General features: G+C 36.9%; 1 protein-coding gene across 1 annotated transcript in view; it reads right to left on the bottom strand.

The window, feature by feature from the left end:
• Zir (dedicator of cytokinesis) overlaps positions 1-26,963 on the bottom strand; it is an 869,757-nt gene that overhangs the window by 295,083 nt on the left and 547,711 nt on the right. The window contains 2 exon segments of the mRNA XM_090382918.1: positions 5,306-5,440; positions 14,789-14,885. Coding sequence (XP_090239044.1) covers positions 5,306-5,440; positions 14,789-14,885 — 232 coding nt within the window.

Below are 26,963 nucleotides of genomic sequence, written 5' to 3'. Positions count from 1 at the left end.
TGCTTTCCATTTTGAGAAACCTTGTTCTGCTCAATCAGCTTCAACTTCTCGAAAATCTGCTACCAATTCCTTAAATGCCGATCTTCAGGTAATTCTCCAGTGGGGCAAAGACAACTTAGTTGATTTCAACCGTTCTAAAACTCAGTCTTGTCTTATATCTCGCAAAAAGGATTCTTCTGCTCCTATGCTTATCTTTAGTGACACTCCGATTTCTAGGAAAAATTATATATTTCTTTTGGGGATGACCCTGACTTCTAATCTCTCTTGGCACAAGCACATTACAAATATTGCTTCCTCTGCATCTAAAAAACTTGGTTTTCTTTTTCGCTCTCGGCGTTACTTTTCTTCCAAACAGCTGCTCACTCTGTATAAATCGCAAATCCGCCCTGCCATGGAATATTGTTCCCACATCTGGGGTGGCCCCAAAACCTCTCTCAGGCTTCTTGATTCCATTCAGAAGAGGGCAGTTAGGTTAATTAATGATTCATCTCTAACAGAGTCTCTCCACTCGCTTTCTCATAGACGTACTGTTTCTGCTGCATGCCTCTTCTACAGATACTTCCACGGGCACTGTTCTTCTGAATTGGCTTCTACAATTCCCACTCGCTCTTTCAAAACAATCTGAACATGTGCTGCCACCAGCAAACATCCATTTACTGTCCAACTTCAAACCCACAGAACCAACTTTTCATCTTCCGCATTTATTCATTCAACTGCCATTTTCTGGAACAACCTTCCTTCATACCTATTTCCTGAAAGTTCAAGTCCAATGTCAACAAATATCTTCTTTCGTCTTCTCAACCTCCAACCCAAGCACGGTACTAAGTACTATAGGTTATAATACCTCTCGTGTTTGGGGTTCACATAAAAAAAAAAAAATAATAATAAATAATATACCTAGAGTGTATAAGTAATAATGCTGAACAATAAATACAGTTAAAAAAAAAAGTTAAAAATTAAATTTGGAGTGAATCTTCTGTCTATTCAATGCAAACACTCAACACTAGAGCTAGAGGTTCCAATAACCATTACTGCTTAAAATTAGCATAAAAAAAAGTGACTTCACTTTTCTTGATCTATGTATAACTTGTAAGGAAAGAACCTGTAAGGAAACATCTTCATATTGTGTAGTATTTCTGCTCTGTTGAGGCAGATGGATTCTAGTGACTAATGATGATTTAGGCAATAGTTGTTATTTAATGCATGGTGGCATCTTTACAGACAGCATCAAAGATCTCTTCAACTCTGGGCTATTGTATATAAAGTGATGTCAACATATAGTTTGAATAATAAGGTCTTGCGCTTTATATACCGGGTTTTTTCGTTAAGAGGCCACACCCAAATATAGGCCCATCTGGGCCTATATTTGGATTTTGTTTTCTAAATAGATATGGTGGGTGTGGAATCATGCCAAATATAGAGTGTATTTATATATATAAATACACTCTATATTTTTATTAGGGACAAATAATAACGTGCTTTCTCGTAACGTACCGTATATCGGTGCTCTGCGCATGCCCAAGATGTCATTGCAATAGATGTGAACTGCGCATCTTTACTCGTTGTCAGAATATTCAACCCTAAAAATTGAAAATAAAAAGTCTAGTAAACGAAAATCGTATACTATCCAGGAAAAACTACAGTTTGTGAGACGTTTAAAAGCGGGGGGAAAGTCAAAATTCTATATCGCAACAAACAGGCATTGACAGGAAAAATCTTCGCCGTTGGTTGCAACAAGAAGCAGAATTATTGAAGCTGGTTAAAAATCGTAAACGCAAACATCTTGAGGGCACAGGAAGGAAGGTGTTTTATCCCGAAATTGAGAAAAAACTATTTGAATTTTTCAAAAAGGAACGAAATAACCACCGATCAGTTACCTATAACACATTGTGAAACTATATTTTCTCACCAGAATTTGGCCTTATAATACCACCTGCTTTTAAAGTAAGCAACAAGTTCTTATTTGATGGACCAGGAGACATCGGATTAGATCACGTGAAATAACTCATCATGGACAACTGGATAATTGCGATCCAAAGGAAACGCAGGAACAAGTAAAGCAATACTTAATTCAAGTAAATAATGCTACAGCAGGAATGACAAGCAATACTTAATTCAAGTAAATAATGCTACAGCAGGAATGACAAGTGATCGTGTTTTTAATATGGATGAAACTCCATGTTACTTTGACATGGCAAGAGATTGCACTCTTCACTTTGTTGGGAGCAAAAATGCTGATGTTATGGATACAGGGTTCAGAAAAAATCGATACACTGTCTGTTTGACAATATCATTGGATGGATGCATACTCCACCTATGATTATTTTTCGTGGCTTAAAGAAAATTCCCAAAGTAACAATCCCCAGCGGTAAAGCAGTTGTTGCTGTAAAAAAAGCGGATAAATGGACACAAATCTACTGAAGACATGGATGGATACTGTTTTCTGCAAGAGAGGATCTTATTTTAGTAACACTCCATCAGTAATTATTTGGGATTCTTATGGAACTCATAAGAAAGAAGAAATTAGACTGTGTATTTTAGTGCAATTGCATCATTTATACACAGCTAAATATAAGCAAATTTGCAATAGCGACATCATTGAAGTTACATCTCATATTGTGAATATCTTCACAATGAGTTGCCATGACATTGCACTACTTCGAATAAGTAACATTTCACCCGAAGGAGAAGACTGTTGTTGTTACCTATTCTCAGTGGATACCACCACCCAGACGGCACTGTTTCAGGGCTATTTGGCCTTCTTCGGTGGTTGGGTAGGCACCCAAGTGATGTAATGATGGCAAAACAGTTGTGAAGTATATCTTCACAATATTATTATTACTACATTATTAATTATTCGAAGTAGTACAATGTCATGGCAACTCGTCGTGAAGGTATTCACAATATGAGATGTAACTTAAACGATGCTGCTATTGCAAATTTGCTAATTTATATTTAGCTGTGTATAAATGATGCAATTGCACTAAAATACACATAGTCTAATCTCTTTTGCAGCTTGAGGCTTTAAGCCCTAATGCATTAGAGAAAGAAGAAATTTTAAAATATCTTTTTAAAAATTATGGCTCAAAGGCAGTAATAATTCCATGAAAGACAACGCACTACACGCAGACCCCTAGATGTTGCCATAAATTCCAGTTTCAAAGCTGCTATGAGAAAGGAATGGGATAATTGGGTAAGAGAAGAAACTGCTGAATTTACTCCAAAAGGATATAGAAAAAGATTGTTGAAATGGTTATTTCTGCCTGTAATACAATCCAATCAAAATCAATTCAAAGAGCATTGGAATGTTGCAACATTGCTGCAAATGGACAAGAAGTACCAGCGACCAATATATTAAATCAAAAATTGCGAATTATCCGTGAAAACAATCAAAGACTTGAAATTGAATCTGATGATCTGGCTGTTGTGATGGAAGTGATGAAGAATTAATGGAATTGGAAAACAACAATTCTTCCACTACTAACTCGGATTGCTGTGATACAACAGGTTCTGAATGAAAATTACTAATATAAATAATTATCTTCTTGCAATTATTATTTGTCGTATATATTTATATTTTTTTAAGATAATAGAATAATTTTTTATTTCATACTGTTCTATTGTTGCAATATTTAAAATAAAAATAACCTTTCAATAATCAAATAAATGTTATTTAAAATAAAAATAGCCTTTCATTAATCAAATAAATATTATTTCAAAATAAACCTGTTTCCGTTAAGAAGCCCATGGACTTCTATTTAGGGACATGAGAACCTTAAAAATGCAAAAACCAAATACAAGCCCATGGGCTTGTATTTGGTTTTTGCATTTTTAAGGTTCTCATTAGGTACCGGGTTTTTCCATTTTTATGGAAAAACCCGGTACATAATTTTTTAAAATAAATTCATTAAAAAACAAAACAAAAATAATGATCCAGAGGTTTGAAATTTTCTATTTCTTAATTTCAAATATTAAATATCAAATAGAAACATTCATTTCATTATACTTAGGTTCAAGACTTCATTTTAAACAAAAGTTTAACAATTTTTCACAGATGCCCTATATAGCGGCATCACAGATCATGCGATTACTTAATAAAAATAGCATTCTGTTCCAGAGCAGAACAATTTATATTCTTTGAACTTACTCCTTCAATTGCAGTTGACCCAAGATATGCAACAATGTTCCCAAATTTCATTTAATGGGATTTCAAAAATAATAAAAATTGAAATTTTTATTCAATGAAAGATCACTTGTAAGGTCATTTTTGCATGCCTCTTTTCATTGCAAGCAAAAAAAAAAAAAAAAGTAGAAACCAAAGAAATGTAATAATTACATAAATATAAAGAAGCTGCAATTTAAAATCCTAAAATTATAGAATTATTAGTGTTTATTTAAAAAAGGTAATCTCAAAATTTTATAACTGAAAATCTTGATTAAATATCTTTGCAATGGCAGCTGAAATTTTGTTTTTAAAAAATAAAATTGATTAAAATTCATTTTTCATAGTGAGTGGTTTTTAATACCATTATAAAAGCCAACAAATGATATTTCAAACTTAAGAAATTTTTGTTTATTCTCAAAGGAGCCATGGCCAGAAGAGTTAATATATTCCTTGTGACTGCACATATATTGAATTAAGCTGCCAAATTTTAATGCCACATTTTGTGGCATTAAAATTTTTTGTTAATTTTAAAATTCACAGCCACATTTTGTGGCTGTGAATTTTTTGTGGCCCAAACTGTTCTTCTGTTTTAGGCACATCAGCAACTAAGGCCATATTGCACCATATTTATTATGTCTGTAAACTGCATGTGGCTGATTTTCCCATTTTCCTGAAAGAAAACCCCAAGTTTCTGGGAGAAAAAGCCATGCTACTTTCACCTGAGACCAATGAAATCAGCCACATTCTAAAAGAGGCATTAAAAATTCTTTGGCCATTAACAGGATTCAAAGTTGGATATTTTCCACCCTGTGTGGGGAGGACATCAATTCTGACCACCGTGATACCCACAACGGCTGTTTAGGCTAAAAACCCAATCATCTTATTTGTATGTGTGCATGTTAACCACAAGGCTATGTCCAGTTGTAGAATCTCTCTCTCTCTCTCTCTCTCTCTCTCTCTCTCTCTCTCTCTCTCTCTCTCTCTCTCTCTCTCTCTCTCTATTGCTAATCTATATGAATAATAATATAAGAAAGCTTTTTCTTCATTCACATTAAAAATATAATCTTAAAGCAAAGAATAACTGTATCTGATGGCTCCATTAACTTAATCATAAAATATTTATTTAACAAATATACTTGCCTTAAAAACCAGAGAACGCTGAGTTGAGAACATATTTTGTAAAACAGTAGTACTCTGATGGCAACCTAACGAATGTAATAATACTCTGAGAACTGTACTAAGAACCCCCTGAAGTGAATCAGTCTGGGATACAACCTGAAATATTTATTTACTATAAGATATTTGAGAAATGTGCACAACTTTAAAAAGAATCAGACATATTAAAAAAAAAAAAAATCCTGCATATCATTTTGCCTGTTACTAATTGCTAATTTATATTAAATAACATAAAATTTCTAAACTTTTCACATTCCTTGAATGTTAATTTATATTAAAATATCTATTCATCATTAAATATTAATTCATCATTAAAACATCTAAGAGATATATATATGTTTAGAAGTGAAAAGCTTTATTAAAGCAACTGGCAATTATTTATTTAATTCCAAGGAACACAAGTAACATATGTAGTGTATGACTTCAGTAGGCAAAAATATAAATGCAATTATAACGTGTTCACTTCTCTACAAAAATACAGGTTTGAAAAAAACATATATATATATAAATACACTCATACCTTTCAACTTTTGACTTTCAAAAAGCTGGAGATCAGATCAGTTAAGAAGAGGAATACACGAGATTTTTGGACAGAACCAGGCAAAACAGATATCTTGGGTCAAAGTTTTGTTCATAATAATGACCCTGCTTTCTAGACTTGGCTATCAGGAACATTTTCTTAAGCTTATCAGAAAGAAAAGATCCAGACTCAGTTTTTGTTGTTTTATCCTGGCTGAACATTCTCTCACACTCAATACTGCTGTGAGAAACTGTTAAAATGTCAAGTGCAACTTGGGAGGGCAAGAATCACTTTCAACTCTGCCTGTGGCTACTGTTAATCTTTTAGTCTGTGAATCCCTCCAAGCTGCTAGCTTGTTTCTGACCCAACTAACGCTGCCTCGATAGCATCAGTAAATATTCTTGCACCCTTTCAACCTAAGTGTATCCTATCCCTGTAGAAGCAATCTCTTCTGTTAACAAGCACAGACCATGCTGGAAAAAAATGCTACCCCATGCACAATCTCTCCAGGGCTGAATTGATTGACAAGGATCTCATCATATATTCCCTTCTATAATGTCTGGGCAGAACTGCAGACACTTTCAAATTTAACACTAACTCTCGACTAAAAGTAAATCTGCTGATCTCCTATTCTTAATGTCATTAGTGTAGTTAGGTACAACAAAATCACCTGTTATGCCCTTTAAAGATGACTTCTGTTCTAAAACATCAACTTTTTCCTCTGGCAGCCATACACCATGGTTCTATTTCGCCTATCCTTTTTGCACAGTATATTTCCAGTCTCCCTGACAAGTGAGTCACTAATAATAACTAGCTCCTGTGGAACTAGTGCATTCTGCCTTGAAAATTGCTGCTGTGTTACCTGATGCACAGGAGTGAGCTCTAGTACTGAGTTGGGCAGCTGAGAACTTGATGAGGCCCTCATTTAAGGGCATAAAGGGTAATATTGTTGTATATGTTGGCACTAGTGATATTAAGAGTAGGAGACCGGCGGAATTACTTAACAAGTACATGTCAATGTTGAAAAAAAAGCTGTGAGTTAGGGTTGAATTTGAAAGTGTCTGCAATTCTGCCCAGACAAGACAGGATGAAGTATATGATGAGAGCCTTGTCGATCAATTCAGCCCTGGAGAGATTGTTTTTTTTTTTTTTTTTTTTTTTTTTTTTTTTGATTTGGTAGTTGTTGGCGCATCGGCTTCTGTGGCCATATTGCACCTCCCAAGGTTTTTGCAGTACTTTGATCCAAGCCCGAGGCGGGAATCGAACCCGCGACCTTTGGGTTGCCGGGCAGGTACTTTACCCACTCGGCTAGCCCGGTCGGCTGGAGAGATTGTGCAGGGCTCAAGGGATAGAATTTTTTCAGCATGGTCTGTACTTGTTAACAGGAGAGACTGCTTCTACAGGGTTGAGATATACTTAAATAGAAAAGGTGCAAGAATATTTGTTGATGCTATCGAAGCAGATTAGGTGGGTCGGAAAACTGCTAGCTTGGGGGGAGGATACATGGACTGACAGATTAACAGTAGCCGTTGGCAGAGGTGAAAGTGATTCTTACACTGCTTCTATTGAAATGCAATTGAGCAGCAGCCTGGAAAGCAAAGCAATGGGGATTTCCATGACTGCTGTGAGTCATAGTACAACAAGTAAATACATGGGCTGTGTTAGGGTAACTAAGAGTAGAAACAGGTGCATGTATACTTGCATGTACACCAATGCTAGGAGTATAGTTAATGAATGTCATGAGTTTGAAGTGCTAGTCAAGACATCAAAGGCAAATATTGCTGGGATATCAGAAACATAGTGTCACACAGCCATAAGCAGTGCAGAATTGGAATTTGGGGAGTACAATGTGTACAGGAAGGATAGAGAGGACAAGAAGGGAGGAGAGGGTTATGCTGTTAGTTACGAAACACAAAATCTAAGGAAGTGAATCCAACTGATGTTGGTGGACAATGCAATGTTGAGTCTGTTTGGTTTGACATAAGCACTGGGAAAGGAAAAATGAGAGTAGCTGTGTGTTATAGGCCTAATGAATCTGATGAGTATAATGAGAATTGTGCAGAGAAATAGAGTAGTAGTAGTAGTAGTAGTAGTGGCATGTGATGCAAGAAAGCAAGTTTATGAGCATATGCAGCCTCAGCCAAAAAAAAAAAAAAAAAAAAAAATCACACCATTTCCTCCAAATGCCTGTCCAGTTCCTTCTTAAATTTATTTAACCTATCAACTTCCACAATGGCAGATGGAAGTTTGTTCCAGCAATTAACCAACTGCTGGCTAAAGGAAAATTTCTGAACATCTATTCTACATCTGTCTTTTCTTAATTTGAATTTATGTCCCCTTAGGTTCGTAATCTGAACAAGTGGAAGGATCCCATCACAATTCAGAATGCTCAACCCATTCAAAGCCTAATACACCCCAATCAGCTCACCACACAGGTGCCTAGTCTCCACACAGGTGCCTAATCCTCTATTGGTAAGAGGATCCCTTCATTCCCCTCACCAATCTTGTTGCCCTTCTCTGTACACGTTCAAGAAAACATCCTTCCTAAAATGAGGCCTCCAGACAGGTACGCAGTACTCAAGTGGCCTGACCATTGCCTTATACAGAGGGACAATCACCTCCTTTTCCCTGCTAGCAAAATTCCTATATATCATTGACAAAACACCATGGCCTGCCCAGGCAGCCTGTCTGCATTGCTCAGAAAACTTCATATCTGACTGCACAATTACTCCCAGGTCTTTTTCATTTTCTACCACCTTAAGTGTAGTACCATACAGTTGGTACGTTTCTCTGGGGTTACTTCTACCCATATGCAGTACTTTGCATTTGCCAAGGTTAAACTTCAGTCGCCACTTCTTAGCCCATCTGCCCAAATTTTCTAGATCCTGTTGCAGTAGCACACTGTCATTAACAACCCTGTCAACCTTTGTATCATCTGCAAACTTCTACACTAAGCCTGATATACCTTCATCAATATCATTGATAAATATACAAAACAACAGTGGACCCAACACTGAACCCCGTGGGACTCCACTAATAACATTAGTCCATGAAGAGCAGCACCCATTGATTGCCACCCTCTGTCTTCTCCCACTCAACCATCCTTTTATCCATTGCAGCAACTTACCCTTAATACCATTCTGCTCCAAATTGTACAATAGTCTTCCATGCGCAACAGTGTCAAAAGCTTTCCTGAAATCCAAATATATGATATCAAAATTATTTTTTGCAGTGATTTGTAACATTTTTGAGCTGTTCAATAACTGCATATACATGAAATTTAGGATCCTGCATCATTTCACTTATTACATTAAATTGAAAGATGTAGATTATTATTTTGAATAATTTAGCTCTATTTTATTTTAGCTTTGTAATAATCTGACAATAATCTATATCCCTTCATATGGGATATAGATTATTGTTAATTAATATGCCTGTATGTATATTAATTTGTTAAGCAATGGCGTATTATATTATATTGAGGTGAGTGCTGCTATAATAAGCCATTGTTGAACGAATTAATGAGAAAGTTAACAGTACTTCAAGCCCTAGCTGAATAATTATATACCCGTATTTATATTTATTTTATTTTAATTTATATTTTTGTGGAAACTATCTGGAAAGCTTAAATACTTTGAAATAATCGATATGGATGTGCAAAACTGGGAGGTGCATACATGTGCAACTGATAGCTGTCCAGTTTTTTCTGAAGTCATCTGGTAGCTCTAGGTGAAACATCTTTGCTGCATTAAAAAAAAATCTGATAAATTATTTTAGGTGTACTCAGGGATATGCTGGGCTTGTGTGAGCCGTTTTAAATTGTGTGGAATTATCCGAGCTCCTTGTTAATAAATTTGTTTGAAAACAAATTCACACTATTTCAACATTTTTAACATTTCAACATTTCAGAATTTTTAAAAATTCTTCTTAAGTAAGCCCCATGTTGACAAACTGACAGGATGGTTGACAGATCTGGTATCCTGTCACAATACAATTTTATTTTAATTAAAGGTGACCGAAAACAACATTGATACTATAGGTTTTTAATTTTTTTAAAAACAAATTAGACAGTTGTACATCTGGAAAATGGAAGTAATAGGCGTTTTTGTGTTTCCTTAATTTATGAAATACACAATATGAATATTTCATAAAGTGAAACTTGGTTATATAGTGGAAATAAAATATATACCAATTAGTTAATCAAGGATTGTTCTAGAAATGATTATTATTATTGCTCTTATATTATTTCTTCCTGATTGGGGGTTCTACCTTGTGACGGGTATTGCTACCAAGTACACTGGGTGGTTGTTGTTATGTCTGGTGTTACTGTTGGTCGAGGAACTCTCTGATTATCCTACAGGTGTTCAGGATTGCGACTTTCTGGAGTTCCTTGTAGGTGTTCGCTGGGAGACTATTCTGCTAGGCTGTTATGTAGGGTCTTTGGCACGATACCTGTGGTATGGTGCCATGATCGGGATGGCCGTTACTTGTTGCATATGTCACATCTCTTTAATCTCCTGTCTTAGGTTTGTGTACTTCCTAATTTTTCCCCCCTGGGTTTTCTGAATGTTGCCAGTGTTGGGTACCACTATGTCAATCAGATAGGTAGCCTTTTCCTTCTTGTCCATAAGGGTTATGTCCGGTTTGTTGTTCGGGATTATCCAATCCATTATTATGGTGCGATCCCAGTACAGCTTGTGGATTGGGGTCTCTAGTACTGCCTGGGATTCGTACTTGTAGTACGGTACACTTTCTTTGATCAACGGTATTTCCTTGCTAGCTTCTGATGTATTAACCTGGCTACCTGTCGTGTTTATGAGTGTACTCAGTCTGGGTGATCACTCTGCATCCCGCGGTGATGTGTTGGATCGTTTCTGAGGACAGGTGGCATCGTCGACATGTGTCATTGGACACTCCAGGTTACTTGGTGATGTATTTTCTATAGTTCCTGGTTGATTACCTGATCTTGGATGGCGTGCATGAATCCTTCAGTCTTGAGGAAGAGCATCCCGCTCATGAGCCATGCATTGGAAACAATTAGCCAGCGGGTGGTTGGTTGGTGGAACAGACTGCCATCCCTTGTGGTGGAGGTTGATAGCCTAAATAAGTTTAAGGCTCAGCTGGACAGGTATTTTGAACGAACAGAGGGGTGAAGTGGAAGTGGGTTTTTTTTTTTTTTTGGCTGATGCTGCATAAGCTTGCTTTCTTGCATCAAATGCCTCTACTAATGCTAATGCTAATTTTATATATGTGATCTTGATGGAGATCACTGTAGTGTCTGCTGTGGAGTGTCTTCTCTGCCCATCTTTCTAGCTTCGTTTATGCCTCCTGGTTGGGGGAGGAGACTCCCTGCTTAGGTTGAGTGGGGTAAACTGCTTGTCTATCTTCCTTGGAGTGCCGGAGTGGTGCTGTGAGTTTCTGAAAGTAATCCTTCAGGTTAACTATTGCAGTCTTCTGTTGCTCAACGAGGTCTATCAGGCCCCTTCCTCCTTCTTTCTGGGCATTTGTCAATCTCTCCATGGCAGATTTTGGGTGGTGGTGGTGGTGTTGGTGGATCTTGATCATCATTGTCCTTGTCTTTCTCATGATAGCCTCCAGCTCGGTGTTAGTCCAATCTGTGATCCCGAAGGAGTATGTTAGCACTAGGATTGCATAGGTGTTTATGGCTTTAACTGTTCCCTCCATTCAGCTTTGCTTTCAGTAGGCTTCTGAGTCTGTGATGGTATTTTTCGGTCAGGCAGGCCTTAATTTCCTTGTGCTGTAACTGCTGAGCCTGCATCATACCCAAGTATTTGTAGGCCTCTCCCTCTGCCATGGCTTCGATCTCTTTATCAGTGTGCAGCTGGAGTTTCAGTTGACTAATTTTCCGTGGTGCAATCCGTAAGTCTTGCATTTGTCTAGACCAAATTCCATTCTAATATCATTGCTGAATTCTTCGGTGAACTGGAGTAGTTGTTGGAGGTGCTTCTCGGTTCTCGTGTAGAACTTGATGTAATCCATGTACATCAGGTGGGTGAGGGTGTACAGGTTCCTCCTTCCTTCCTTCTTTGAGGTTACATCCATACTTGCTACTGTTGAGCATGGTGGACAGCGGGTTAAGTGTTAGAAAGAACCACAATCGGCTCAGGGCATCTCCCTGAAAGATTCCTCTCCTGATGGGGATTGGCCTGGTTGTGATGTTTTCGACCTTAATGGTGGTACTCCATTTTTCCATCATTTATCCTAGGAAGTTTGTCACTATCGGATTGACTTTGTAGATGTTCAGCACCTCTATTAGCCAGCTATGAGGCACAGAGTCAAAGGCCTTGCGGTAATCGATGTAGGCTGTGTACAAGTTGTGATGCTTCTTGTAGGCTTTCTCCATAACCATGACATCTATGCTTAACTGCTCCGTGCATCGTTTGCTCAGCCACTTGCATCCTTTTTGCTGTTTGGCCATTATGTTCTGGCTCTCCAAGTGGTCTGATTTCTTCCTGGTTGTGCAGCTGGTTATTATTATTATTATTATTATTATTATTAGTGGCATATGATGTTGTTGTTTGGTTTTTAGGAGCATTAGCAACTAAGGCCATATTGCTCCGGGGATATACGGTGGTCATTCCCTGAGCTTTTCGCATCCTCCGTATTTGGTGGTCACGGGCTCGATCTCTGGTCTAATCAAGAAGCATGTGCTATGCACTGCTGCTCCTGCCCACCTGGCTACAGGGCACCATGGTATATGATACAAGAAAGCAAACTTAAAAAGCATCAGCCACACTCTTTAGTCAATGATTTATAAAACAATTGCTTGTACAGAAAGAGAGGTAATAACACCAATTATAAGACATCTATGAGACCACTTGGAAGTGTGCCAAGTATGGGGGCAGCACATAAAAAAGACATCAAGGTACTTGTAAAGGTCCAAATCCAAGAAATATACCTGGTGAGATTGGCTAAATTGTGTACACATTAGGAAAGACTTTTACAAAGAAGTAGATTAAAAGCTACCAAGAAGCAAGAGGTTTATAAAGTTATGAGAGGAGACAGTAAAGTGAATGAAAGAGAAATTAATGACATTAATGGTGCTAGAAGTACAAGTACAAACTAAATGGGAAAAATAGATTCTGGACTACAGGAGGTTCTCCTTCAGCCAAAAGGTTGTTAATTAGTGGAAGGATTTGCATTTATATGTAATGAGGCCACCAATTTAGGAAAATTCAAAGGCTGGCTAGATCAATACCGACAGGAAGAGGGAAACACATACTGCAGGTTTATTTTTTTATTTTTATATTTACTGGTGCAGCTTAGACCTTTGACTTCCTTGCAGTGTATGGCTAATACCTACAATAATGTATTTCTACAACTTTGTTGTAGAGAAAGAAAGTTGAGTACTTAAACTGGCATGAAATTCTTTTGGACACACACTTCTCATTTCAGAAGTGGAGGATTGCATAGTTATGTAATCGTGCATTAATGTGCACAATTTTGTTTTCTGCCAGCAGGAAGCAGAAATACACATTATATATAAAATATATGCAATGAAGAGTATTACATGCAAAGTGGCAATGGAGAGAAGGAATTACATAAATTTAAGCATGTGCATAAATTCCCCTATGGATCACACCTGAGCAGAGTGGCATAAGATTTAATAGAAAAATAAATAAATAAATAAGAAGCAGCTTGCTGCTCCTAAGAAAAGTCAAGGAAGTGTGATCTATATCTCTATGGGGATAGAAATCACCACTCATAATTTATCTTTATATTAGGCTCTTGAAATAGTGTGCAGAGCTTTTTTCATTTATTTCTCATGTAGCAGGAAGAGGATGAGCATTAAAGCACATCAAATTTTTTATTGAATTGTAGCATTGAATAATTTTTGTACATAATAACAGCATATTCAATATTTTATTAATCTGTTTTTAATTATTTTAATGTTTGATAATGATTAATAAAATATAAGCACTTTTTAAAAAAATTCTAAATATGTGAAACTAATTGAACTTTAAAATTTACAATTAAAAACATGTTTTGATGAAATGTTTGAGTTTGCTTTCCAATTCTAATTCTCAAATTACAGTGAGTGATGAAATAGAAACTCATAGAGCATTTTTTATTACCAAACAAGAATAATACATTTTCTTTGTGACAGCAAACAGCAGAACGCCACATTCTGCACAATTATACTGCATTCCACTACATTTTCATTTTTCATTCTTCTTTTAATGACATTCAACTGAACGAGCAGTGGTTCATTATAGAATTCACTGACTAATCCTTGTAGCATGAAATTTCTTCACAAGAAGTCTATGAATATAGTCATGTTGGAAGAGTTCTTGAATGCCAAAGAAATTATTCCTTAGATTGTCATTCTGGATGAAGCAATTGTAAATAAGGAATATTAGGTGCAAATTCTGCAGAAATTAAAAGTGATGAGTCACAAAAACATCCAGAATATCTAATTGCCCAAAATTAGATACTGGTAATGACCACGCACAACATCATTCTTCAGCATACTCAATTGCTCTTACAAGTTGATTTTCTTTATTTGTGCCAGGAATGAAACAATTAAGAAGCCAACATTTCAATAACAAAACCAAAGAGGCCAGTGTTTCACTAATGAAATCAAAGTAATCACTGATACCAAGACTGTTGCATCATGTAGCAGAAAAATTCAAGGACTACTTTCAAAAATTGTAAGGTAGCAGACGTGTATAATATTTTGGGGGAATATTTTGAAGGAAGTTCCGTACTGTGTAAATGGCACTTTTCCCCAATAAAAGATTTCAGATAATACCAGGCTCCAAAGTTTTGAATGTACCACACTCCAAATAAGATGTACTTTACAAGAACATTAAGCAAGGTCTCCACATATACAAAATGAAAATTTTGTTTGTAAGCATTATAGACTGATAAAAACTACATTCACTAAACCAAATTCAAAAACCTACCTGAACAACAAGTTCTAATATATCCAGAAGTATCATATTGACTTCAGTAGATAAATTTCCTTCTATATGAGCCTCAGTTTCAATTTCAGCTTTTGGCCTGTTATTAAAAACAAGCCAATTAGGAAAAGAATTAAAAATAAAACATAAATCAACAAATTGCACTATATAACTGAGATAGAAATAGTTTTTAAATGAGCTAAAAGATGTGGTAGTATATTGTCTATTTATTGTATTCTCCCCAATGCCATTTTATCACTAATTTACGAGTGAAAGATATATCCCTAAAGGAGTTGAATAAAAATAAAAGGCAAAGTGGAATAAGCCATGTATGATACAATTTGCAAATCTAGCTGCTTTCCCTTGACTGCACATTATTATTTAAATAACATCTTTCTGTATCGCTTTGAGCAAACTCGGTTTGCTAGTTATATTGCATTGATCTTGTATTGTGGAGGCACTTTTCCATGAGTTGCCTTGGTACTGCACTATTTTTAAATAAAAAGAATTTCTCGAACAGAGAGATTTATACCTATTTATTTAAAGTGAAGGCACAATGGAGACTGTGGGCATATACTAAATAAATAGCAGTATATTTAGAGTAGTGCATCCACAATATGAGATAAAAGCAATAAGTAGCAAACCCAGTTTGCTCAAAGCTATGAACAGACAAAGAGGTTATGGCTGACATGAACAATGATTTTTTTATAGCTTACATAGTCAGACTTAACCTAGACTTGACTTATCCATGTCCATATTATACATCTGATTTCATGCACAAATTAGCAAATGTGACTACATAAGTGGCGATTCACTTATAATAAATGTCAGGTGTATAATGTGGACATGAATAAGTCAAGTCTAGTTTAAAAATGCAATGGATTTTCAAGTCCATTAAATGTTCAGACACTTCATCTTTGGGTCAAACTGAAACACCCAGCACTCATCCCCAGTGAAAATACACTGAGGAAATTAAGACTGTCTTGGTAATTCTGGATGAAGTCTTTGCACAATGATGCTCAATGTTGCTCCTGCTCATCCATGAGGCTGTGTGGCACAAAATTTGTGCAGATCTTCCTTTTCCCTAAATCCCCATGCAGAATTTGACGAATTGTCTCCCTATTCATATATATCTCATCAGTCATCATTTTGAGGATCAAATAACAACCTCTTGCCACAATTTCCCAAACTTATGCAACCTTGTCCTCATTTCAAGGGTTGATGGATGCCCACTTCTTGGGTCATCACAAACATCCTCACATCCGTCACTGAACTGCTTATACCATTCAAACACAGTTTTTAACACTGCCCTAGTGGAAGTTTTCAGAAGACTGGACTGGTCGCAGAAAGGAGTCAATGTGAATAGAGAGTACCTAAACTCTTTACGATTAATAAATGACATTGTGATCATAAGCCACAATCACGAAGAATTAGAGGAAAACCTTAATCAGATATGCAGAGTTAGTAAGGATTTCGGACTAAAGATGAATATGGCTAAAACAAAAAAGTAATGATAAACAAGTATGCCACAGGAAGGGATATAATCATTGCAGGAGTAGAAATTGAAAAAGGTGGATTAATATACATATCTTGGACAAGTCATTAGTTGTAACAATGATAAATGGCTGGAAGTCAAGAGAAGAATAAATTTTGGATGGATAGCATTAAGGAAATATAGTCACATATTGAGGAGCAATATCCAAATTTGTCTGAAACATAAAACAATGAACCCATGTATACACCCCACCATGACTTACAGAAGTGAAACTTGGACACTCACCAAAAGAATGGAGGAGAAGCTGAAAGCTACACAGTGAAGAATGGAATGAATTATATTAGGAATTATACACAAGTAAAGGGCATTCTTGTCAAAGCTAAAGAACTAAAATGGACCTGGGCAGGAGACATAACTTGAAGACATGATGACAGATGGACTAAGAAAATAGCAGAATAGTACCGAAGAGGAGCTAAAAGAAAACCTGGAAGACAACAATGGAGATGGAAAGATGAAAATCAAAAGTTCGTGGAAAGTAAATGGATGGCCATTGCACAAAACAGAAGGAACTGGAAAGTTACTGGAGAGGCCTTCATCCTGCAGTGGATTGAAAATTGCTCATAATGATAATGATTCTGTTGCAGATTTTCCCAGTTTAAAGCAAAATTTTATATTTTTTGGTTTACTGCAAAATTGTGACAGGGAATATTAATGCTACTAACGAAACAGATTGTTACTTGCAACTTATCAGTCTGCACCACTATCTGTTGGAGGAAGTTTGAACTACACCATACCACTTCTGTTTATTTTAAAATTCAGCAAACATGATTGTGGTAGCATCAGGCCAAGATCTTTGTTACCACACCTTGTATGTGTTTCTGAGTTTAATGAACAATTGGATTAAGCAGACAGATCATACTCCCACATAGTTGAAAAAAAAACCATGTAATAGGTATTGCTGACTCCAAAGTGCTACAGCAGTAAATTTAAATAAAAAATTATCTACCAGAGCAACATCAATGTCAACTTTATGAGGGCTGTTCAATAAAGAATAAACCCATAATTTTTTTTTTTTTTTTTTTTTTTAACAACATACCCCTAGCAATTTATACTTTTATTAATCATCCATATTTTGATGGCCCTTTTCAAAATATTCTCCTTTGAACTTATTCCAACATTTGTGCCATTCTCAAATGTGGCAGAAGCCATTTTTTGATACCCGTTTGAGAATTGCCTCTGATGTCTTTATAACTTCTGATGACTGGAAACATTTTCCTCGCAGCTCCTTCTTTAACTTTGGAAATAATAAAAATATATATATATACGGTTTATATTTTTATAAGTATATATAAATTTATATGTATGGTGCAAGGCCAGGGCTATAGGGCAGATGAGGTATACATTTGACATTAATGCTGGTTAAGTAATTGATGACTGTATGAGCAATGTAAGGTCTCACATTGTTGTGATGCAGCATCTATCCACATGAGTGCCGTATAGTCCTGTAGTAGGGTTCCATAATTGCTATGATGTGGCACAACATGCTGAGTAACTATTCTTTGAATGCCAAAAAAGAGAGATGACCATATCTTTCCTGTAAAAGACACAACTTTTGTTGCTTTTTTCAGTGTTGCCAATGATGTACACTTCCAAACAGAGCTTTGTTGCTTACTCTCTTGGTCAAAATGATGATGATGATGCCATGTCTCATCTGCCATTATCACCTTGTGCAGAACCTCACCACCTTCAATAACTATCCATTGCTGTTTCTGACAAACCTCCATACAAACTTGCTGCTCAGGTGTGAGTAGTCTTGGAACCCACATGCACAGACATGTGTCATGCAAATAGTCATGGAGAATACTGTGCATGTTTTCTACTGACTTCTTCAACGTCTCTGTCTGTTGCCTTACTGTTATATGACAATCTTGTCTCACTATTACAGAAGCAGTGTTAATGGTTTCTATGGTGACAGCAGGTTGGAGCTGCAGGACTGCTGATTTTTGTGATTGAATCATGTCCATCTTTAAACATTCTAAACCACCTGTGAGTTGTGCTATATGGAAGCACAGATTAACCATAAGCCTCTTTTAACATTTCATATTCTTCAGCTGATGTTTTCTTGAGACAGAAACAAAATTTAAGAGCAGCATACTGCTCCTAAGATGTCAGGTCCATTGTTACATAGGCAAAACTGAACAGGCATAAAACTGACTGACTGCCGAAGTCACACCATGTGTACTAGTCAACTGCGCAGCTCAGCTAGAAATAGCAAGCAAGCAAGTAGTTGTTCATGAAAAATTATGATCATTCTTTAATGAATAGCAGTAAAGAATGATCGTAATAATAGTAAAGAATGATCCCTCATAGTAGACCACAATTATTGCGATTTCTTTCAACCTCTGTCATTAATTGTTCTGTTAAAGAATTTGGCCACAAACAAATAAAATAATGTTTTCATTAAACTAAATGTATGCAAATATTTAAAATATGAATTTAACGTTAGTTGGGTCATTTTACCCAATTCTAAGAGTGCTTTAGGAGCAGTTCGAATAGTTAACACCTGCCAGCTCATGTAACAAGTCTGAGTGCTAAAAATGAAGAATGCAGGAGTTTCACAAGTGTAAAACATTAACATTCTAAACCACCTGCAAGTTGTGCTATATGAAAGCATACATTAACCATAAGTGTAAACAAGGAGGGTTCATATAAACAAATCAAGCACCAACAATGAAGGAACAGAGTTTTCATTTTTAAAAGTGTTGCAATCTGATATTCTGAGTGTGAGCCTTGGAAATGAATTCTTCTTCCCACAGCAACATATCATGTCACACCCATATGAAGGAGTAAGTTCGAACCAGAATAAACATACATTCCCCAAGGTTTAATTTTAAAAAATATTTTTTTCACAGATGTGTTAACAACAGATTGAAAATGTAGGTGGTATTAAAAGTGAATGATTTTTAACTGCTTGTAATTGATAAAAGGTTCTAAGGAGGTAGCACGTGGGTGTAAGCATGTTCCCCAGTATTGGGGAAATGGGGTAGACCCCCCCCCCCCGCAGGAGGTTAAAGTGTACATTTACTCTACAGAAAAGAATATTTTAGGAAGAATCTGCCAAAATTCAAGCATTTAATTTATAATTATTCAATTTACAAGTAACTTGAATCAAACAAAAGAAAATCATAGCAACATGAGATCAATTCCAGACGAGCAGGGAAATACAATTATTTCACGTTTCTTCCACTAGTAATATGTTGTGGTCTAGTTAAATACGCTAGCTCTCACAAGCATTCTTGGGGCTCAAACAGTGTTTGATTGCGTGTTATTAGGTTAACCATATTTAACTATGTGCTTTTACTGCTATAATGCTTGCTAAGTTTCACATGAGGGGCATGCTGATGTTTATTCCATTTATATTTGTAATGCAAGAGCTATTGTCGAAGCATTCTGATGGCAATTTCCCAACCATATTGAATTGATTCTATTATACACAGTCAAAGAGAACAGATGCATTTTTAGGGGCTCCAGAGAGGGGGATTAACATCATCTGTCAAGTAGACATAATTTCTGTTTAAAATTTGTTTAAAGTTTATTCACTAGTAGATAATGTTTTGGTGTACAGTTTAATTTCTGTAATATATTGTAAATTTAAATTTTGTAATCTTTCTTAAGTTCAAATATTACTAAATAATGGTTGCTACCAGATCCAATTACAGTACAAAGTTCAAGATCATTGTGACTCAGATGGAAATGCATGCAGGCACTTACAGTGAGTCATTAGTTCATAAGGGGCTCACATCTGGTGAGTATGGGCTTGGCACACACCCAGGGTCCTGAGCTGGATATCATCATTCTTCTCTTTCTTGGTGATTCCCTTCTATTTCTGACCCCCCCCCCACTCTCTCTCTCTCTCTCTCTCTCTCTCTCTCTCTCTCTCTCTCTCTCTCAGGGGTAACTCAGAATTTTTTTTTTTTTTGGCTGGTGAAGCAAAAGCCTCAGACTTCCTTGCACCATATGGCTAATTATAATAATAATAATAATAATAATTATATAGCCTGTGGCATGTACTCTAGGGCTGGTTTAGTAGACAAATCAAGCTTGACTGACGATTCTTTTCTTTGCATCTGATGTTTAGAATGTACTAATCTCAAATATAACTTGTTGAATTATGAGAATAATGAGTCACAGAAGAACAAGTTGGTGGGCCTAGAAAAAAAAAAAAAGTCACTGGGAGCTCGTTAGGGATAATATAGGACCATGCTGAAAAAATGTTGTGAGTTAGGATGAAATGTGTACGTCTGCGATTCTGCACAGACACAATAGGAGGGATTATATAATAAAAGCTTTGTGAATTAACTCAAGATATGAGGGAATCTGTAAGGTGGTAGGGAAGAAATTTTTACCAACATGGTCTGCATTTGTTAGTAGAAGTAACCTTTTTTGTAGATATGGGATTCATTTGAACAAACATTGTACAAGGATTTTTGTTAGTATCATTGAGAATACTTTAAGGGTTCAGGGAAACTGCTAGTAAGGGGGTAGGAGGGTAATAGCGATCCATGTTTATCTGATGGGCCAAAGTAATGCTTGCACTCACTTCAAAAATTCTTGTTCATTGCCACAACAGCCAATGTTGGCAAGATTTTCTGAGGGTAGCGTTTCAAACGAGCGGGAAGATAAAGCTAGAGAAACAAACCTAAATAACTTCAAGGAGCATGTCAGGAGGGTTATCAATAAAATGATTGAATTCAGTTAGGCCAATTAATGCTGACATAAAGAGGTTAACAGAAATGGGGTGCCACTCAGAAAATGGGATGACGAGTTCCATTCTGATATGTATAATGTATTTAGGAAAGATACAAGATGTGGTGGGAGTCATGCTTATAAAAAGCAGCCTAAGCACAAAAAGAGCTTTTGCCGAGTAAGAAGTAACGTAATCTATGCCAGCATAGATTACGTTAGATTAGGTTTACGATTTTTCGGTGCATTAGCAACATACGCTATAATGTACCAAGACAAGTTTAAAGAGAATTAAAAATAAATTCTGAAATGTTATATATGTAAAAGGCAATATATGAATTAAAAATATATATTCGGTATTTTATGTACATGTATACAAATAAACATGTAAAAATTTAAAAACAGTTGACACTGTCATTGTTGGATAAAATCTGACCCAGTGTAAGCTGCATTCAGGGAGAACCTGTTCAAATATAGCATTTCATGGAAAGAGGACAGCAGATTGTATACACAATTCTGACTTCAAACAATCTGTGTAAATTGGGAGGAGGTCAAAATGTTCAGCTCAGTGTGCTGAACAGAGCTGCATGTAGAGATGATGGAGTATTTGATCTCCCTCGGTTCTTACAGGAAAGTTGCATGTCAGAAAGTAAGCAACTAGGGTGGAAGGGCTTTTGTGATTGGGCAACCTTGTCTACTGTGATGATCAGCTTTCTGAGTAGCTAGGATACAAATACTGAAAGCACAATTGGTAGTCTGATGTGCACTGACAAATTTCCCTTGGTTCAAAAATGGATGTCCAAGTAGGGTGGTCTGGCATCTGCCAACATAAAACCTGTGTGGTGTGAGTTAGCTGAAGCAATATCAGAGGCAATGATGTCACACAGATATAAGGAATGCAGAAGTTCAATTTGTGAAGCACAATGTGTACAGAAAGAATAGACAGGACAGGACAGGAAGGAGGGGATATGCTGTTAATTAAGAAACATACAAAATCTAGGGCAGTGCATCCAGTTGACATGGGGAACAGTGCAATGTTGATTCAGTTTGGTACGACACAAGCACCAGGAAAGCAAAAATGGGAGTAGGAGTGTGTTATAGACCTAATGACTCTCGTGAGTATAACAAACTGTACAGAGAAATAGAGTAAGCCAGTAAATCAGAATGTCTTATAATAGTGGTTTTTAACTTCCCAGATATTGACTGGAACTTGTGAATTGGTCACACACACAGGAAAGACTTTTGTGGATTTATTGGATGATTCTACAGAAGCAAGTTCGAGAGGCAACCGGGGGGAAGACTATTCACCTAATTATCAGGCAGTGATTATTCATGCATTAAGAATCTCCAGATAAAGGAACCACCAGGTAGGAGTGATCATAGTGTACTGATGTGGGATTTACTTAAAGATGCAACTACGATGAGGGGTAATGGGAAGGGTTCTTGCTTTTGTAAAGGTGACTACAATGGTCTTAGACAGTTTTTAAATTCTATACAGTGGGACCAACCGATGATGTAACCAACAGCAAATTCTAAATGGGAAGCATTCAAGGAATTAATCTTGGAAGCTATTAGGCCTAAATGGATTTCAGATGAATTAATGAGACTCGTGGCAGACAAGAAAAGTGCATGGGATGCACATAAATCATCAGGCCACAGTAGCCTATGATTCATATAAGTTATTTTGTAATGAAGTCACAAGGTAAGCGAGGCCAGATTACAAGAAATCTTTTGCAAAGGATGCAAAGAAGACCAAAGACTTCTTTACTTATGTAAATTCTATAAGGAAAGGGATGAATAAGATTGGTCCATTTAATTTGGTTATTCGACTGTTGATGATCCTGCTCAGATAGCTGATAAGATGAATTAGTATTTTACATCTACATTCACACATGAGGAATTATTCATGGAGGAAAATGCCAGAAGTTTATCAAACTGTAAAAGGGCTCTTAATGATTTTGTAACAACTGAGAGCAAAGTGGAGGAGAAACTGTTGAAATTAAATAAAAGAAAGGCACCTGGGGTGGATGGGATCTATCCAGTTATATTGAAGGAAGTGGAAAAAGAAGTAGGCAAATCCTTAGCCATAATTATGAGAGATCCTTGGACTCAGGGGAAGTCTCCATGGACTGGAAATGTGCAAATGGATTCCCAATTCACAAAGTGGTTTCTAAGGGTGACACGATTTATTAGAGACTAGTTAGTTTAACTTTGGTTCCAGGGTGTCATAATGGCATCCTGACTTGTCAAGACTGCAATTAAACTTCAGCCAGCATGAGTTTGTTATGGGGAAATCTTGTTTGACCAATTTGATTGGATACTATGATGTGGTCACAAAGGAATGAGAGACAAAACAATTTTGATATCTTATACTTGGATTTTAAGAAAGCTTTTGATACCTCTACACATAAAAGACTGCTGTACAAATTGGAACAGTATGGCATTAAGGGCAAGTTGCTGCTATGAATAAAGGGATGTTTGAGTTGGAGAAGACAGAGAGTGGAAACTGCTCCTTGTGGATTAATGTTATTAGTGAAGTCCCCAAGGGTTTGGTGTTGGGCCCATTATTGTTTTCCATATTTATGAGACTGAGGGGTAGCAACTGAAGTTTAACATTGATGAAAGCATAGTACTGCATATGGGTAGCAGTCTTGATCATTCTCTAGTAGAGAATGTTAAAGACCTGGGGATAATTGTGCAATCAGATATGAAGTTTTCCAGGCAGCGTACACAAGATGCCAGAGCAGCTCATGGAGTCTCCCAGGGCTCAGTTTTGGGCCTATAATTGTTTTCCATATTTATCACTGATATTCATGATGGTATATCAGGCTTAACGTCCAACTTTGTAGATGATATTAAAGTTGGCAGAGTTGTTAATGACAGTACGCTATTGCAACAGGATCTAGAAAAGTTGGGCTGATGGGCTGAGAGGTGGCAATTGAAGTTTAACATTGAGGATTGCAAAGTACTTTGGTTCCAGGGTGTCATAATGATGTGGTCACAAAGGAATGAGAGACAAAACAATTTTGATATCTTATACTTGGATTTTAAGAAAGCTTTTGATACCTCTACACATAAAAGACTGCTGTACAAATTGGAACAGTATGGCATTAAGGGCAAGTTGCATATGGATAGTCTTTATCATTCTCCAATATAGAATGATAAAGACCTGGGGGTAATTGTGCAGTCAGATATGAAGTTTTCTGGGCAGTGCAGACAGGCTGCCAGAGCAGCTCATGGAGTCTTGTCAATGGTATACAGGAATTTTGTTAGCAGAGATAAGGAGATGATTATCCCTTTGTATAAGGCAAAGGTCAGACCACACCTTTAGTACAGCATACAGGTCTGGATGCTGCATTTTAGAAAGGATGTAGAGCTGCTGGAACGAATAGAGAAGGGCAATGAGGTAGGTGAGGGGAACGAAGAGTTGCCCTTACCAAGAAAGGCATACGTACTGCAAATTGCAGCATCTGGAGATTAGATTTTGCAGAGCAGACAAAAAAAAAAGGGGGGGGGGGCAGTATTTTTGGAACACTTCCCTGAATAAAGATTGGCTATTAAGTTGTTAACTGAGTGTAGCTCGCTATTTCACCTATTTAAATATATATTCATTTATTTGAGAAAGATAAAATGCCACATAATTCTAAAAATAATACTGATGCTGATATATATACAGGGTGTTTCAGTTAAATGTTTCAGAACTTCTAAGAGGGGTAGGGTACATCCTGACAACTCGAAATCATATAGCAATGTGGGGTCGGAAATGCTTTCCTGAAGCGGTGTTGTACACAGAAGCACCAAAAAGAAAAGAGACCGTAAGTGAGAAATCGTTTTAATAATACATGAAAAGAAGCAAAAGGTACATGGATTAAAGTAAGTGTTCGAAGTTTCTTCCACGGGCTACAATGCACGCCTCACATCTCCGACGCATGAACATCCGAACATTCTGGAATACTCCAGGCGAATTTCGAATTTCTTCGGCAGCTACTGCGATTCTTGCAAACAGCTCCTCAGCATTGTCAACAGGGGTCTCATAAACTAGTGATTTCATATGACCCCAGAAATAAAAATCAAGACATGATAGGTCGGGTGACCGAACAGGCTAAAGCACAGGACCACCACGTCCGATCCACTGTTGACCAAATGTGACATCCAGGTAGTTACGACATCTCCGCTATAATGGGCAGGGGCTCCATCGTGTTGGAACCACATTGTCTGTTGCGTCGATGCAGAAATCTGTTCATCTCTCAAAAGTTGTGGCAATACTTGCTGCAGAAAGATCAAGTAGATAGGTCCGGTTAGACGACACGGTAACAGGTAAGGTCCGATGAGGTGATCTCCCATAATACCGGCCCATACACTGACCGAAAATCGAATCTGTGCTGCACGACGTCGTATTGCATGCGGGTTCTCGACCGCCCAGATATGGTCGTTATGCGTGTTGAAAATTCCTTCCCTTGTGAAGGAATTTTCACGGTCATATGAAATCGCTAGTTTATGACACCCCTGTTGACAATGCTGAGGAGCTGGTTGCAAGAATCACAGTAGCTGCCGAAGAAATTCGAAATTCGCCTGGAGTATTCCAGAATGTTCGGATGTCCATGCGTCGGAGATGTGAGGCGTGCATTGTAGCCCGTGGAAGAAACTTCGAACACTTACTTTAATCCATGTACCTTTTGCTTCTTTTCATGTATTATTAAAACGATTTCTCACTTACGGTCTCTTTTCTTTTTATGGTGCTTCTGTGTACAACACCGCTTCAGGAAAGCATTTCCGACCCCACATTGCTATATGATTTTGAGTTGTCAGGATGTACTCTACCCCTCTTAGAAGTTCTGAAACGTTTAACTGAAACACCCTGTATATATATATATTCTAAAAGTTCTGAAAATAAGTGTGCTAGTCCAAATTTTTTGATGAGAACAGTATTTTCAACAAGTATTTATTCACTAATGTGGCCACCCATATTAAAAAGGTTATCTCCTTAAGAGTATAAAGTTACATCGAAATTCAGTTCAGGCAATGCATTATGAAATGTATAATTTCAAATCAACATTCACCATATGATAAGAGCATTATCTCACAGTGGGCATTTTTAAAAAGAGATCCCTATCAGTCACATAATCAAATCAAGTCACAAAGGGGGGGGGATAGGCAAGTGAAGGCAGATTACAAGAAATCTTTGGCAAAGGATGCTAAGAAAAACAGCGAGGCCTTCTTTATTTATATAAACTCTAGAAGGGAGGAGTTGAATCAGATTGGTCCACTTGATATTGATGGTTTTTCTATTGATGATCCTGCTCAGATAGCTGATAATTTGAACGAGTATTTTGCATCTACATTCACACACGAGGAGTTATTAAGGGAGGAAAATGCCAGAAGTTTATAGAACTGTAAGAAGGTGCTTAATGATTTTGTAATAACTGAGAGCAAAGTGGAGGAGAAATTGTTGAAGTTAAACATAAGAAAAGCATCTGGAGTGGATAGGATCTGTACAGTTATACTTAAAGGAGGTAGCAAAGGAAGTAAGCAAACCCTTAGCTGTAATTATGAGAGCATCCGTGGACTCAAGGGAGGTCCCCATGGACTGGAAATGTGCAAATGTATCACCAATTTACAAAGGGAGATCTAAGGGTGACACGAGTAAATACAGAGCAGTTAGTTTAACTTCTGTTCTGGGGAAAATAATGGAGTCACTGCTTAAAGATGCATTGCAGGATCATCTAGACAAGACTGCAGTGATAATTCAGACACAGCATAGGCTTGTTAAGGGAAAGTCTTGTCTGACAAATTTGATTGGATACTACAATATGGTTACAAAGGAATTGGATGGACAAAAATCATTTTGATATCATATAATTGGATTTCATGAAAGCTTCTGACACTGTAGTGCATAGAAGACTACTGTTTAAATATAAGATCGATATCATACCTTTATTG

Source organism: Mastigoproctus giganteus, chromosome 10 (assembly GCF_048544385.1).
Source record: "Mastigoproctus giganteus isolate SK-2022 chromosome 10, ASM4854438v1, whole genome shotgun sequence".
Taxonomy (NCBI): domain Eukaryota; kingdom Metazoa; phylum Arthropoda; class Arachnida; order Uropygi; family Thelyphonidae; genus Mastigoproctus; species Mastigoproctus giganteus.
This window is presented reverse-complemented; position numbering and strand designations above follow the sequence as displayed.